At 44.4% G+C, this 15,567-nt stretch overlaps 2 protein-coding genes across 4 annotated transcripts in view; one reads left to right on the top strand and one right to left on the bottom strand.

The window, feature by feature from the left end:
• Positions 1–69: 69 nt before the first annotated feature.
• cyb5d2 (cytochrome b5 domain containing 2) lies at positions 70–4,558 on the bottom strand. 2 transcript variants are annotated; one of them, XM_076274842.1, is made up of 4 exons: positions 4,407–4,558; positions 1,772–1,912; positions 1,437–1,620; positions 70–350 (listed from the first exon to the last, which is right to left on the bottom strand). In XM_076274842.1, exons 1-4 carry the CDS (start codon positions 4,456–4,458, stop codon positions 176–178), a joined length of 552 nt encoding a protein of 183 aa, XP_076130957.1. In that variant the 5' UTR covers positions 4,459–4,558; the 3' UTR covers positions 70–175. The 2 variants fall into 2 exon arrangements, with proteins under 2 accessions (XP_076130957.1, XP_076130956.1); XM_076274841.1 differs by lacking the exon at positions 4,407–4,558 and adding an exon at positions 3,988–4,346.
• Positions 4,559–4,627: 69 nt separating this feature from the next.
• Positions 4,628–15,567, top strand: part of zzef1 (zinc finger, ZZ-type with EF hand domain 1) — a 43,849-nt gene continuing 32,909 nt past the window's right edge. The window contains exons 1-22 of one of the 2 annotated variants that reach the window (XM_076274839.1): positions 4,628–5,404; positions 6,123–6,267; positions 6,468–6,662; positions 6,797–6,980; positions 7,114–7,313; positions 7,480–7,690; positions 8,307–8,423; positions 8,634–8,812; positions 8,916–9,014; positions 9,241–9,332; positions 9,760–9,905; positions 10,156–10,261; positions 11,103–11,321; positions 11,835–11,926; positions 12,136–12,305; positions 12,580–12,713; positions 12,822–12,892; positions 13,062–13,176; positions 13,982–14,141; positions 14,551–14,672; positions 15,059–15,181; positions 15,335–15,504. In XM_076274839.1, the coding sequence (XP_076130954.1) occupies positions 4,991–5,404; positions 6,123–6,267; positions 6,468–6,662; positions 6,797–6,980; positions 7,114–7,313; positions 7,480–7,690; positions 8,307–8,423; positions 8,634–8,812; positions 8,916–9,014; positions 9,241–9,332; positions 9,760–9,905; positions 10,156–10,261; positions 11,103–11,321; positions 11,835–11,926; positions 12,136–12,305; positions 12,580–12,713; positions 12,822–12,892; positions 13,062–13,176; positions 13,982–14,141; positions 14,551–14,672; positions 15,059–15,181; positions 15,335–15,504 (3,464 nt within the window). In that variant the 5' untranslated portion in view covers positions 4,628–4,990. Of the gene's footprint in view, positions 5,405–6,122; positions 6,268–6,467; positions 6,663–6,796; positions 7,026–7,113; positions 7,314–7,479; positions 7,691–8,306; positions 8,424–8,633; positions 8,813–8,915; positions 9,015–9,240; positions 9,333–9,759; positions 9,906–10,155; positions 10,262–11,102; positions 11,322–11,834; positions 11,927–12,135; positions 12,306–12,579; positions 12,714–12,821; positions 12,893–13,061; positions 13,177–13,981; positions 14,142–14,550; positions 14,673–15,058; positions 15,182–15,334; positions 15,505–15,567 lie in introns of those variants that run through there. The other variant, XM_076274840.1, reaches the window with a different exon arrangement.

Raw genomic sequence — 15,567 nt, 5'->3', positions numbered from 1 at the left:
TTGTATCCTATATGCTTGTTTTAGACCAAAACTCAACAATTCATTAAATAACTGTGGTGAGAAACTCTGTGACATACTAAAACATTTATTTTCAACCAGTGATAAAGACTTTTAGTCTTCAAGAATTTCAGATTAGGATTAAGAGGGACTGTGTGATTGAAATGTCTGTGCTAGTTCAGTGTTCCCTGACAAAGCAGGATTCTGCCTCAGCTGGACAGCCGCTGTACTCCTGCAGGTTGGGGTTGTCCGAGCGGCTGAGCTCCTGCTGCAGGCACACACAGCGAGAGCGGCTGGAACCAGGAGAGAAGAGCTTCCTCGGAACGCCAACCCACTCTCTTTTCACACCGCCACTAGACAGACAAATAACACAGTAAGCATCATGAATACATTGAAATCACCAAGAATATATGAAGAACTCAAAACAGAGCTTCCATAAAGTCAGATACTTAGCACATTAGATACTCTTTGCTATTTTCGGGTCTTCCTATCATTGTAAAGCAGAATTCACCAAGCGTTGTATTATCCACCCACATGGGGAATGTGAGCTGGGTTTAGGCTGTTGTGAGACAGGTTAGTTTTACCCTACTGATCAGGTGTTGCTGCATCAAGTGTATTTTCTACTGCACATCAAGTACAGATAGACATTTATTGATTCAGAAATTCATCTTGCACCATACGGCTCATCAGATAGACAGACAACAGACAACAATAGGACCGCTAAACTCTCCCACAACCCCACACAACAACAATACACAGCACCAAGTATCTCTACATTATAAAATAGTAAAGTGCAGTATCATTAGTACCAGTAGGCTATCAGTAGTAAGGTCATCACACAGAAAGGATCAAGTTATTTTCCCTAACGTATTCATCAGTGTAATGCTGGTAGGAATAAATGATTTGCGAGCCCGGTTGGTTTGTAAGGATGGCACCCTATACCTTCTGCCTGATGGCAGCACCTCATACGCCTCAAATAGGGGATGTAACCTGTCACCGCAAATTGCTTGTCCTTTCCTCACCACCCTGGATTCGCAGATCGTGGTCAGAGAATTTAACTGCTGTCCAGAAGGACCATCATGTCTCTTTCTCCTCTGAACTGTCTCAGCTTCAGCATGAAATATAGTTGCTGCAGACCCTTTTTATAGATGGCATCAGCGTTGGGATTCCATGATAGCTTAGCATCTATTATTGTTCCTAAGAATGTATACTCCTCTACCACTTCAATCCCTTGCCCCTCCATAGTCATATGTGCATTTTACACTACATCTGTATGCATGGTTCTTTGTGCATGGTTATACACCGAAATAGTCTCTTGACTAATTGATCATAACCAGTTCAGATCATGACTTGTTGCATTGTCTATTTACTTCTCATTCCTGCTCCAGAGAGAATAGTCCCCTAACTTCTTATCATGATTACAGTCAGCGAGACCCCACCTCTGTGTGGAGCACCAGACGCGCCCCCCTGCAGAGCTCCACTCTGTGTTGCAGGGTGGGTACTGCACACTGTGGGCCTGGGCCTGGGCCTTGAGCTGCAGGCCTTGCTCTAAGGCCACCTCCACCTGCCGCAGGGCCTCTGTGGGCTCCCCATCAGCGCTGTAGAAATAGCCCTCCGCCCTTCCTTTAACACAGGACACATAGGACCTCCTAAGGTAAAACATACATTTAAAGATGTCACTTAACTAAAACAGTAAATTAATGTTTCATCTGAAGATAGAAACCTTTGAGATTGTGCACTTTCTGTAGGTGACAAGTGTAAGGTGTATGCCTACCAACTGGGGTGTAATCCTTTTGATAAAACGTCAGCCAGTCATACAGAGCCACAATTTGAGAGGGGGAAAGGTCAGACACATCATCAGTCAGTCCCGCTTCTGTGAAATCCCCAGTCACAAATGCTCTGGATGCGTCTTTACCTGAAACCACAGAAAGCATTACAATGTTAAGCTTTTTTATTTGATGTGACAAAGTAATGTGTGTACTTGATAGAAAATACTTTTTCCCATCTTAACATGAACAATGTTCAGCCATTAAACCCATTAACATTGAAAAATGTGACGGGGTTGAAGATTTTCCGCTAATCTGTTAGCATTGTCACATTGAATAAGTCAATTTAGATATTGTTATACTTCCAAGCTATAAAAACACCTTTTTGTAAAACCTTTTCTTAACTATGAGTTTCCCCTATAACAGTGTTGAATCCTGAGATTGACCAAGTTCACATGTGCATAAGTCCACATAAGTGCACATGTGAGAGAGAAACGGACCACTTGTCATACCATGCTGTTCTGAAAACTGATGATGCCACTTCCTTCATAAATGATTTGAAAAGGAAAAGGATCAAACTACCATTTTATTGGGAGGGGGAAATGGTTGCTTTACAGCATTGATTGAAACATAGGGACAGGGTTAAAAGCCTACATTTCTCTGAAAATAAAATCTTTTTTTCAATCTCTTTTCAAATTTACGCTTAACAAGGGGGTCATCTTCATTGAATTTAACAACAAAAAACAGCTTTATGATTTAACACTATATGTACACAAAATGAGTCATGCTGTTTCCATAATGGTCAATGGGGAAATTCTTAATAGTCTTAGGAAAAACAAACATATCTGTTGAAATAAATCTCTGTTTAAATTATCTTCTCAATTACATATAAAACTTTGAAATGTTGCAATTTAAGTGTAGTTTGATAAATGTTCTGAAAAGCTATAACAGGTGAACAGCTTGGGACACTGACACTACTACACTAAATGTCACCAAATCTGTAGAATGACCCATAGGCACAGAAGACCCCTTGTTGTGCCCTTGGACAGTTATAAAATAGTTATAAAATCACAACAATCTAAATAATGTGAATGAACAGTAGAAACAAATTCAAATTCAAATAAATCTTGTGTGTAATGTGCTTATGATAATTTTGACCTACATCAGAAGGCTTACGACTACAATATCCTGGACAAAATCTCAGATGTTAGCTGAGTGCGAAGTTTTGTTATAACGGATGTGTTTCTTGTACTTATATTTCTGACACAAAGGTTTAGTTTACATGTAACACCATACTGCTAATGATCCTATACTAGGTGTGTGGCTGCCCTCTACTGGAGCAAAGAAATATAGCTGTGGATTCTTGCCTCTTGGTGGTGTTTAACATTGTTTTGATGTCTAATGGCCACCTTACACCAAACAACTTTGACAAGATTTCGGAAAGATTGTGTAGTCTTTTAACTAATGCCCCCCATTCAAGCTTTACTCAAAAGACTCCAATCTTTCAAGAATCTTTCCCAAATCCCAAAGGCCATTAGATGGCCCATTTGGCTTGCTAGTTTTAGACCTAACTCCTTGTTGCTTTAAACTTAAACTCAATTGGATGGTATTCTTAAAAGATTAGATGAGAAAGGGTATGCATGTATTCATTTATTTTTTTTACTTCATATCTGAAAACTGTAGAACTACAACTGTGATAGTCATTTTTGAGCCCACTATGATATTGCTTACCAACAAGCTACAAAAACTCACCAGTGATTTGGTTAGTCATAAAACTTACAGGTTTGTACAAATATTGTGTGTGTAAACATCTGCAGTAAGTTGGAAATACTATAGGCCTATGACACTGTACAGTATGCACAGTTTATTGCAAATCCTTGCAAAACTGGTGTCTGTGCCATGATTGGGCATACATAATTATATAATTGGCTATCATGTGACCACCAGCCTCTCATTTTGATCAGACCACTGTACTGCTATTAAATATGGCATGCTCGGTCATCAAATGTCCAGTCCTATATTGTTCAAATTAGACTATAGGCCTAACCCTAGAGGTCTCCCTATCATCAAAGATTGGCCATGCATATGACATATTTTTGTTGATTGTGTGGTGGGATGGATCAACATCAGGATATTAGTAAAATGCAACAAAATATGACTAATTGGATAGAAGTCGTGATTGACATAACCAAAACCAAACATAAGATATGAAAACCAAGGCTACCTGAAAAGAAATGGTAACCTCCACCTGGGCCGTAATGTTTGCGTCCTTTATTCACATCAAATACCTGTCCCAAAATTGCCACGTATAACCCTGGGCGATTGACTTCCCCGTTGTATTTAGAGAGCTCACTTTTCGTTATCATCTGGACAGGTGCATTTGATACTCCAAGTGAGCGAAGCATCGACACAGCATCCCATACAGCTGCCCAATCATATGGAACCATGAGTGCAGTTAAACACGCCACTACAAGCACAATGAAATATGTCAACATCGCTTTTCAAACGTATTACTATAACGTAGAAAGATATCATAAACAGGCTAGCCTAGCCAAATACAAACATCTTCTACAGAGGCTTTCCCCGGAAGTCAATCATTATGTCAGTACCGCGCATGTCTGTTGGTGGTGTCATGTAGCATACCTGATCTTTCATCAATTGGATAGCCGTCGTTAAGTAGAAATGAAATGCCCATTTTGTTGAGGTATAATATACTAATCGGTGACCTGTCGTACAGTGTCTGTAGACAGATTTATCAATTGAAGCGTGTAAAGTTCACCTGTTTAACTGGCTAGTCCATTCGTTGGCCGAATGAAAAGGCTCTAAGAACCATTTTCACAACATGGCATGTTCTCTGTGGAAAACGGAATACCAGGTCAAACTGTCAGCCATTATGGAATAATTACTGCCTGATGCCGTTACTAGTTGAATGTGTGACGGAGAGAGTATTTCACACGGGCTAAAAAGATCTATCTAAAAGATTTTTGTTTGATCCGATTTTATTTTCATTTAGCCACTAGAGGCACCCAACCAAACAAGGAAGTTTCAAATAAGTGCCGACGTAGCTTACGTGCTGCGTACAGTACGTCAATGCGGTAGTACTAACGTTAGTGACAACGAAGGAACACACGGGCTGGGAAGGGCTGTGGATTTGTTTAGCCCAAGTGTGAAACTGACCCCTACCGCGCCGCTGAAAATCAAAAGAAATCCTGGGGACATTGATCAGCATGGGCAACGGAGAGAGCGGCTGCGGTGGTGGTAGTGGTGACGAGGAAGATGTCGAGACGGAAAGCCCAGGGTTTGCGGAAGGCAGCCCGGCCTCTGCGGCCACGGGCGCAGGGGCTGGCAGTGGCGGAGGTTCTGGCTCAGCAAGAAACGGAAAGGGATCGAATAACCCTGCCGTACCGAGTAGCGGACTGCCCACCCCCGGAGACCTTTTAGAGCAAGTCAAACTGAGAGAGGCAGCGGCCCGCATGAGCGACTCCTGGGTCGCTATATCCGAGTCGGTCCTTACACGGAATGAGGGCGCTCTGGTGCGGTGGTTGGAGGAACGCCTGGGCCGGGGAGAGGAGTCGGTAACTGTGGAGCAATTCTGTGAGATGCTGGAAAGCAGAGACGCCCCACGAGAGGAGTGCGAGGAGGTATAAAAAGCCAGGCTGACAGCAGGCCAAACAGGCGTCAACTCAGTTTAATGTGATCAATGTTCCAGAGGGGTGAACTGATCTCCCCGGTCTTATGGTCTAACTGTTGTCTTGCTTTCGTTTTCTTGGCAAATTGTGAGAGCTCATTGATTGCCTACTAAGTGCTTGATTTTTCTTTCGCAAACTTATTTGCTGTCACCTTCCATGCCTTAAACACACGGACACTGATTGTGGATATCTGAAAACTGTGATCATTGCATGTGCTCACCATTGTAGGCTAGTCTCCAGGCATCGACAACGCAATACAAATAACTTCGGGATGCCAAAATGTAAACCAATAATATGGTTCAAGCAGAAGAACATAAACATACTAGTTACGCTCACGTTGTTGTTTAGTCATCGTGTCAGTGAACCATCTGTCATCTCCCAGGCTTACTTTATGTCCCTTGCCTGTAGCCTCCCTCGGCAACTGTCATGGCAACAACAAGGACTGAATGTAGAGGTTCAGTTCTTTAAATTGTAGCCTATTAAATTTGTCTAGAACTTTAAGCAATACTTTTTCAAGGGCTTTCATTTATAGCTGTGCTTTTAGCCATGCTGTAGAGCTACTAGGCCTATGCAGTGTGATATTGTCCTATTAGGAGAGGCTTGATGGACTTCATCAGTATTCACCACCTAGCTCAAAGAAAGTGTTTGTGCCTTCCCCCTCTATGTGTAGGCTTTTGGGCAGTTTGATGCAGAGGGCGATGGCTTTGTGGATGTGGAGAATATGCTCATGGCTCTGAAGAACTGCAATGGCGCCAACTTGCAGGGGGAACTCAGTCATGTTATCAGGCAGCTCCAGGCTTGCTCTCTCACACCAGGTACAGAAACCTCCCTTCAGGTGATAAAACCTCTGTCCAGGTGATCATGTTATGAAGGTAAACAAACACTCTGATTAGAGGTTAAGGTTGCCTGTCTGGCAGGATGTTGTTTACATCTGAAAGCGGTAAAGAGGTGAATGATTGTAATGAGATTGCTATGGTGAATCATTCGTCATCTGTGGGTTTCCCCCCCCCTCCAGGTTTTGTAGACATTTTCTCTAAGTCAAAAGATCGCCTGGGGGACCACGCCTCCAAAATCTTGAAGTTTTTGCACCGGAATCGTATCCCCAGTAATGCCATTCCTTTTCCCCTCCTGGAGGGCTACAACAGCATCTGCACTATGAGGGCAAAGGTTATGCAGGACTATCTGGACTACTTGCTGCAAAAAGAGAAAGGTAAGCAATCACATGCATTATATCGCAGTCAAGCTTTAGGCTGTTCAAAACATTTTCATTTTAAACAGAGTTGACTATTTCTTTAGTTCATAAACTGACCTGATCCCATATTTGCTGATGACTTCCTCCTCTAGATTTAGACATTCAATACAGAGCGGAGTTTCATCGTGACCCGGAAGTAGACAAGGTGAAGGTCGTCACTCAGTGCTACAGCCTCATCGAGGTGTCCTCCAACACCCACGAAGCGAGCAAAATGACAAACGGAGAGACTACGTCGTACTGGCAGTCCGACGGCAGCGCCCGCTCCCACTGGATAAGGTTATACAAATGAGCTCCTAACGCCCCTCCAAAACCCCCCCAAAAGTGTGTTTGATCACCGTAGCACTCCGATCACTTGCGCAGTGGACAGGGCACGGTTGGTGAAGTAAGAGGCTGTCGCTTTACCCCACAGGTTGAAGATGAAGCCGGACGTGGTGCTGAGACGACTGTCCATTGCCGTGGCCTCCAACGACCACAGCTACATGCCCCAGCTGGTGTCGGTGGCGGTGGGGAAGAACCGTCACTCACTGCAGGAGATCCGCGAGGTCCGCATCCCCAGCAACGTCATGGGCTACGTGGCCCTGCTGGAGAACGCCAACATCACCCATCCATGTCAGCCACCCTCCGCTCTTCTCTATTAACTCTCTTTCACTTATCAACTACAATAATACAAAAGATGTAGCTTATAATATGTTGTTATTGTTATTATTTTAGAGTCCATTTCTGTATTGGTGGTTTAGTCTTATTAATATGGTTGTCTTGTGTCTGCCTACCTCAGATGTACAAATCAACATCAAGCGGTGTCTGAGTGACGGCTGTGACACCCGTATCCACGGCTTGAAGACCATGGGCTATCAGATCACCAAGAGCAAGGAGGTGTCCGTCACCGACGCCTCAGCCATCTGGTACCTGTCGCTCCTGACTTCCTTAGTCACCGCTTCCATGGAGACCAACCCCGTCCTGGCTCAGACGGTCTTACAGAACACTCAGTGAGTCACTATCTGGGCTTTCTTCTATGGCTTATAAGGGTTACCTCATCGCACCTCATGCCATTACGAGGCTAGAACACACTCCGGGCCAACAGAGGTGGTGGTTTCTGGAAACTGTTTTCTTTCCAAAGTACTGTCTTTTCGTTCTGCTTTTTTACTGACTTATGGTTACTTATATTGGCATATGCTTTTGATGCATTGATTTCTGTCTAGCCTATTTCAAAAACTGTAGTTTAAGCCTCGCTAGTTGTTTTTTATGTCTTAGTCTGAGCCAGTATTGCTCTTGACTGAATTTCTTTGCTAGAGAAAACTTGCAGTGTGGTGTCCTCTTCATCTATGTAGGTGTTTCATGATCATTGGCTGAACATTTCCAAGACACATTTCCACTCCGTCTGTCATGATGACATTAAATGGCATTACATGCATTATTTTGGCTTTTAGTGGAGACATAAAACTAGTGTCAGTGATTTTTTATTTTTTTTTACTGCACCCATAAGCTATAATAGACAGCAGTCAAACTCTTAAGTCCTAACCACTGTTGTTGTTGGTCCTAACCACAAAATGTTCTAAGTTCCCTATTGCCTTAACTCTTCTCTGCTCTCCCTTCTGTCTGCAGGAAAGCCTTACAGCACATGCCCCCGCTGTCCTTAACTCCAGCCTCCACCGAGTTCCCCAAGTTCTTCTCCTCAAACGTCCTGGAAGAAGTGGACGGCTTCCTTCTCCGAATAGCAGAGTAATTCCAAATCCCCACACTTATTATGCCCTCGCATTAAGCGATCTAGGTTTTGGTCAGTGTTGTAGGTGCAGTGCAGTGACCCCATGTGGGTCAAGTTATGTGTCACTCAGGCTTCGTGAATAGCGTAATTTGGGCAAGGAAACTGTACGTTATCAAGCGATTTGGATGTTTACTAAATATCTCTGTCTTTGTCTATGGTGTCCCTAGCTGTTGTGTGACACCCGATGCAGAGCTGACCCTGTTGGCCTTCGCCCTGGCCAGAGGGAACGTGGCCAAAGTCCTGCAGTCCCTGTCGGGGATCTGTGAGCACCTGGACCTGGAGTATAGAGCATCCTCGCTCCTCAAGTCCATGGCCACGGTCAGACTACGCCTGCTGCACAGACACGGTAAGCCCTCCTATAGACCCATGGAACTGTGATGGGACTCACCATTGTGTTGGTTTGTTCCGCTGTTTATTTACTTGTGCGGTTGTGTTGTCCTGGGCCACAGGGAAACCCCTGCAGCTTTGCCTGCAGGCCTGTGATGTGAAGGGCAAAGAGGAGAAGTCGGGTCCAGAGAGCATGCTGACCGAACCAACCACAGGAGACGGTAGGGCAGATTCGGATGCAGCCTTTTCATTTTTGCTGTGGTCCTTTTCTGTTTAGTTTTGAACAATCTCAATAGATGTGGTACAAAAAAAAACCCTCAGCTTACTTAATTAGAATCCAAGATTCATAGGTTTGAAAAGTTTGTTTGTCTTTGCTCGTTAGACAGCATGAAATAGCCTGGAATTTGAGTTGAGATGTTAACGTGAGTTGTCTGCTGGTTGTTGCAGGGTTTCTTACTGAGGCGGGTAAGAAGCGAGCCAGTGTGATTCTGTCCACAGAGGACCAGAGCAGCTTCCAGGTCACACAGATAAAAATCAAAGTAAGCCCATGTGTTTATGGATTCAACCCTGCGGTCCCCAAATGAAATGCATGTCTGTCTTGGAGTAATGTTGTTTAGACAGCAGACTTAGAGTACTGTAATACCGGTCTATATTCAGAGATAAGCATTCCAATGGTAATTGTAGTGTATGTAGATTTGTTTGAACTTTTTGCCTTCATCTATGTTTCTCTGAGCTTAGAATGAAGATAGCAGGGAGTTCTAGTTATAACAGAAAAGTAAAGTAAGACAATGCATGTCATATAAGGCACAATAGGGAAGTACTGTTTTTACCTTTGTTGGTTTCAACTAGAATTACGTCATTGTTGTAGACAGCCTTTAGAAGCCAAAGGAAGCTTTTGTAGTTTTCAAAATGGCTTGTTTGGAAACACTGAAAAGTTGCTGTTTTTTTACCCCATTATTGTTGTAGGTGCGCAAGGGAGCAATAGGTGCCAAGTGTGGATTTGTGTTTGCCTACAATGATCCAGACGCTTTTAATGCAGACAAACATTTTAAACGCTTCAAAAAGTTTGATGTATGGGATCATAAGGACTATAAAGACTTTGTTCAGAACGGGTAAGTAACACATGGCAATTTTGCTCGTTTATTATATGTTTAAGCCTTATTCAGGCTTGTGTGCTTTTATCCAAATGTATATGTTTATCCACGTGTTGTGAAGTTGTATTGGCTTGACATATGACATGTGCAGTTGTGGCGTGTACCGTAATGTCAGTAGGTGTATTTCTGGCCGGTCAGGCTGTAAATATGACTCAACCTTTAGTGTGAGTGTGTGTGTTGACCACTGCATGCCTCTGGTCCTGCGTAGCACCAGCAGTGTAGGCCAGACGGAGGATGATCCCATTGGCTGCTTCGAGCTGGAGGAGGACTGGAACGATGTGGAGATCAAGCTGCGCCAGTGTCGGGTGTCAAAGGTATGCACACACTCACTGTTATCCCTCTCTTCCTCTCTCACACTCTCACTTTCTCCCCATCTCTCTCTCTCTCTCTCTCTCTCTCTCTCTCTCTCTCTCTCTCTCTCTCTTGCTCTCTCTTTGTCTCTCTATCTGTCCTGCTCTCTTTCTGTCTATCTCTCTCCTTGTCTACCTCTCTCTCTCTCTGTCTCTCTCTCTCTCTCTCTCTCTCTCTCTCTCTCTCTGTGTCTACTTCTCTCTCCCTCTCGCTGTCAATGGTCAGCATTCGTACCTGTCTGTTTCTAAACTCGTGTGAAAAGCCCCTTCACATTCAGTGCCTGTGAGTCATAGGACTGAGCACAATAAAACACACAGTCCACCCACAATGCCACACTTTCAGACAAAACACCACCCTGACGTATCCACAGCACTACCTGTTAACTATTGACCCTCAAACAGCACTGTATAACCCTGACAGAACTCTGACCTTATTGTATGTACTTGTGCCAGAGAGGTTAAGTAGGTGTCAGTTACTCATTTGTAAAATAACTTATTTGTTGTTAATCTTTAAGTATGTTTTTGGGCTCTTTGCTTTTATTCAGATAGAACAGTAAGCAAAAGATAGCATGGGATCAGAAATGACCACAGGTCAGATGTGAAACCCGGGTCCGCTTGCTGCAGCCTTTTTTGTGCCACAGCTCCTCTGATTCATGAATTAGCTAAGCTCTTTTTTCCCCAAGCAATTTCTAAAGTGTGTGTGTGTGCGTGTGTGCGCGTGTGCGTGCGTGTGCGTGTGTGTGGCATTGATTTGGCTGCTGGACACTAAACACATGAGTAAAACTCTCTCCGTCTCTCTGTCCAGTTCTTGATGGTGAAGTTCCTGTGCGCGCGGCAGGAGTCTGCAGAGCGTCTGGGGGTGCAGCAGCTCAGCTTCAGCGGCTACCTGTGTCCGGGGGCCGACCAGACTGAGCCCCTGGAGGAGCTGAGCCTCGAGCCGGAGGGGGCCGACAGCGGCCTCACCACAGGACACACCCTCCTGAGGAAGACCCTCTTCTTCATCCAGCAGCTCACAAGAGACATGGTACACACTGCTGCTGCACCTCCTAGCACAGTTAGACATCGCTTTTACTTAGCACAGTTAGACATCGCTTTTACTTAGCACAGTTAGACATCGCTTTTACTTAGCACAGTTAGACATCGCTTTTACTTACCACAGTTAGACATCGCTTTTACTTACAGTGGGGCGTCTGGGCCATCTGTCATCCACCACCATCATTTACAACTTCACTTAGCAATAATGTAGCATCACTTTTCCTATTTAGCAGTTATGCACATGTACATATTAGTTTTCTTGTCATGCTATCCTTTGAATAATGTATTGATGTATTCTGATGTATTTAGTTAATTTTATTGAAGGTACAAAGGCCTATTTAAGTTTCACAGAACTTGTCAGTGCATTTCACTCACCGTTCTGATTTTCTATTCACCAGAAGTGATTGTGATCTAGATCCATTCTGTTGCATTCATCTGTCTACCGGTCATGTGGCTTCTGATGTTGATGTGTTGATCAAGCTGTTGATGTGATTTGGTGCAGGATGTGTCCCTTTACAAGCAGAAGTTCCTGCTGGACTTCAGTGGCTTAAACCTGCAACTCTTCTGGGACTTCTACAACAAACTCAGGAATATGTGAGTACACATACAGTACATTCACAGTTACTTCCAATCACCAACTGTCTCTGAATATGTAGTAAGCATCTTGTGTGTTGACTGTCTGTATGTGTATGTGCGTGTCTGTGCGTGTCTGTGTGTGTCTGTGTGTGTGTGTATGTGTGTGTGTGTGTGTGCGCGCGTGTGTGTGTGTGTGCGTGCATGTGTGTGTGTGTGCACCTGCCCAGCGAGGGAGAGGAGGCGGTGAAGACGAGGGTCCTGCTTCTCCAGCTGCTGCAGAACTGCTTCCCCGTGCTGCCCAGTCCCCCGGCGTGCCGCAGCCCCACGGAGGCCTCGGTCAGCACGGAGCGAGACCACTCCGAGGCCGTGTGGGACCTCTACAGTCACCTGTGTCAGGGTAGGAGCCCCAGCACACACTCTCTTAGCTCTGGAATGCCTATTATAAGTCAATACACAATCAAAATGAGTTTGAATCTGCTATTCTAGGTAAAAAAACGACATGGTGTTTATTTAACACGACCTGCTTTCTGATTGGTTGTTACTAGTGCTATTCTGTCTACTGGACAGGGCTATGAGAGCAGTATTATGAAATTAATTTTGTATTATGTAATATTTTGAACACGTTGGTAGACATGTTGTGTAATTGCAGAGGATTTGTGTTGTGTTATTAGTGGTGGATGGTCCAGAGGGCGAAGCAACAGTGGACAAAGCGCTCAGACGGGAAGCCGTGAAAGCCATACTGAATGGAGCGGTCATCTTCTTCCCTTACAAACAAAGTCGGAGGGACAAGCTTTTTGACTTGATGGTTAGTTGAGTGATCAGTTTGAAAAATGTACCTCTTTTAAAGTAATCACAGTATTTATACTGTATAATGCTTAATGTTGAACATTTGTTTTTCTACGTTTCTTAATAGACAAGCATCACTGAGGAAGATCAGCTGGAGTCGGTGAAACTGACTTTTGAGTCTCTGTGCAACTACTTCAGGTGAGTCATGCATTCCAACACTACAAGTCACACATAGTCCACACACTAATCGGATTTGTTCAGGGTCTTAACGTGTCCATGCCGTACATACACTACAAGTCACGCCTAGTCCTCACACTAATCAGATATGTTCAACACCTAACCCTGTCCATGTCCTATGCTTTTACAGTGACAAAGACCCCAGCGGTCTGCTCCTGTTGCCCCCAAAAGATGCCCCCCCAGACTTCAACATCAGCCCTGTCCTCAGTGTGATGGACACGCTCATCCGTGTAGCAATGCGAGAGGTGGGTTGATGGGGTTACCTTTTCAGAGATGGGGGGCCTAGTGATTTCAGCTGCCCACAACATGCCTGTTTATGCCTCTTTAAACATGAAATATGTATAGGTCCTGACAACCCAAAAGAGCTTCATTATCCTTTCATGAGTCCCATTCATCATAATTTCCCTCCAACTGCTACAGTCTAAATAAAAGAAGAGCTCTTGCTATTTTTAATGTGCTCTGGATAAATGTTTTGTAAGGTGTTATTTTTGGAGCAGTGTGATTCGTTTGATGTTCTGCAGTACATTTCACTGTTGCTCTGCTCTTATACTGGAGTGTGTTGCTGCTTACCCAACATTGTTAGCTGGTTAGCCTCCTAACTTGCCAAGCCTTGAAATACATTGTGCACTTTTTTAAATGATTTTGAACCTGGCAGAGTCATTTATCAGATATTTGTGATTGATTTAAAATAATTTTCTTTGTTCTGTCAAAGGGTTAAACCAAAAGCTTTGGTGATAAAATTGTACCGTGTAATCAGGTTCCAAACAGAGTTAAATAGTTGAACCTCATAGGCTTTTCAGTTTGTCAGCTTCTCCCATGCTTTGCATTATTCATTGCTCTCTCAATGCAGCCTGAAAGTATGCAAACTATACTGTAGGCCCCCCTCTGGACCTCTGTCCTTTGAGCATAGCACTGCTGCACTGGGATCTAATGTCTGTGTGTGTGTCTGTGTGTGTGTGTGTGTCTGTGTGTGTGTGTGTGTCTGTGTGTCTGTGTGTGTGTGTCTGTGTGTGTGTGTGTGTGTGTGTCCATGTGTGCTTTGTCCATCAGTGTGAGGCGGTGATGGTGGAACCGAGCGGGGGGCCCAGCCGGAAGGTTCTGCTGTCCCTCTACTGGGCGCTGCAGGGGAACCTGCTGTCCTGGTGCTACCTGCAGCTCAAAGCAGGGCCGTCCACAGCCTCCGAGCTGGCCAAGGCCATCCTCACCGAATGTAAGACATCTGCCTCTGGATGGGATCAATTCTTAAATGTATTTATATATGAAATATATATTCAGTATTATTATAATTTTTTTTGTTAGGAGCTGGCATGAACAATGCCATTTCAAGTTATTTAATGTCCCACTTGCCTTGAAAACTTTGAAAGAACCCAGAGATAATGAGTCGATTTTCCCTTCCATGGATTAAGCCTGGTCTTAGTCTGGAAGAAAACTTCAATGAAGTCTATTAGTCTTTTAAGTCTTTTAGTCTATGACTTAACTAAGACTTAACGGTAATCCATGTACGGTAAACCATAATAGTTTCTCAAACTATTTCTGTAATGTCACCACCAGCATTTTACCCAGTTTGTTGGTGTGTTTGCCTGACCCTGACCCTCCTCCCCTTCCTCCTCCTCCTGTAGACGTGCACCAGTTCCTGTCGGGGGCGCGCACCATGCTAACGTCACTGCTGCAGCGCCACAGCACCACGGAGCTCATGGAGAAGCTGAGCGGCTCCATCATGGCCATCGCCACCAGGCAGCTGGTACACACTCTCACGCACGCACTCACTGGCCTTTCAGCTTAGATCAGGCGCTTCCTTTCTTTATGGTGGCTAAGCATACTTAGCATAGATCAACTCCAAATATCTGTGTATTTTGCTTAAAAACCAACATTTCAAAAGGGGTGACAAGACTTTTGTCAGTGACTAAAGTATCACATAGTATTGTCGCCAGGTAGTGGCCAACAGAAATATAGAATAGGAACTGCACTTTTTTGCTAGTAAGCTGGTAAATATTTAGCATTTTTCCATAAAAAGTAGTAAGTTGGTAAATTTAGATATCTTTCCGTTTTGTTCTGTTCAGAGCTGGCATAGTTTCACATGTCAACGTGTGTGATATATGTTTTTGTGTTGCGTGTGCGTGTGTGTAGATCATCTTCCTGCTCGAGCTGTGCTCTCTGGACATTCCTCACTGTGAGCTCCTGCACAGTTTCTGCTCTGTGGTGGAGCTGCTGTCCAGCCTCTCCTGCGACACAGGGGACATCTTCTCCTCGGTCAGTTTCTCATGGGCAGCACTATCCTTGCATCAAACTTTACAGTCATTCCAACATTACAGTGTTTATGTGTGTGCGTGCGTGTGCGCGTGTAGGGATGTACATTCAGGGGTCATTAGATTTCTGAGGCTGTGCGTTTGTGTGTTGGGACAGGCGGACATGGAGAACTGTCAGCAGCCTCAGCAGCCAGTGGTCCTGAAGACGTGGGACATGGAGTCACCTCACAACTACGAGAACAGCCAGCACGAGACCACCGTGTTCGTCTGCCCCGGGGCCACGTCCTTTGAGGTGGAGTTCGATGACCGCTGTGAAACAGAGAAGAGGTAGCCTGGCTGTGTTTCTGATGAAGTGTCTGGTGCAAAAAAGCAATTTCCCCAATAATGTCT

This window comes from Alosa pseudoharengus, unplaced genomic scaffold (genome assembly GCF_046254945.1).
Source record: "Alosa pseudoharengus isolate Yale_2024_CS ecotype anadromous, Long Island Sound unplaced genomic scaffold, YU_APseudo_1.1 YU_APseudo_1.1_scf_8, whole genome shotgun sequence".
NCBI lineage: Eukaryota > Metazoa > Chordata > Actinopteri > Clupeiformes > Clupeidae > Alosa > Alosa pseudoharengus.
This window is presented reverse-complemented; position numbering and strand designations above follow the sequence as displayed.

Excerpts from the sequence above, each read along its gene's own strand:
- cyb5d2 (XM_076274841.1), bottom strand. The coding sequence starts at position 4,258 with ATGTTGACATATTTCATTGTGCTTGTAGTGGCGTGTTTAACTGCACTC. Across the intron at positions 1,913-3,987 it reads AGGTTACCATTTCTTTTCAG|GTAAAGACGCATCCAGAGCA; the intron begins GTAGCCTTGGTT and ends CTGTGGTTTCAG. Across the intron at positions 1,621-1,771 it reads AAAGGATTACACCCCAGTTG|GAAGGGCGGAGGGCTATTTC; the intron begins GTAGGCATACAC and ends CCTGTGTTAAAG.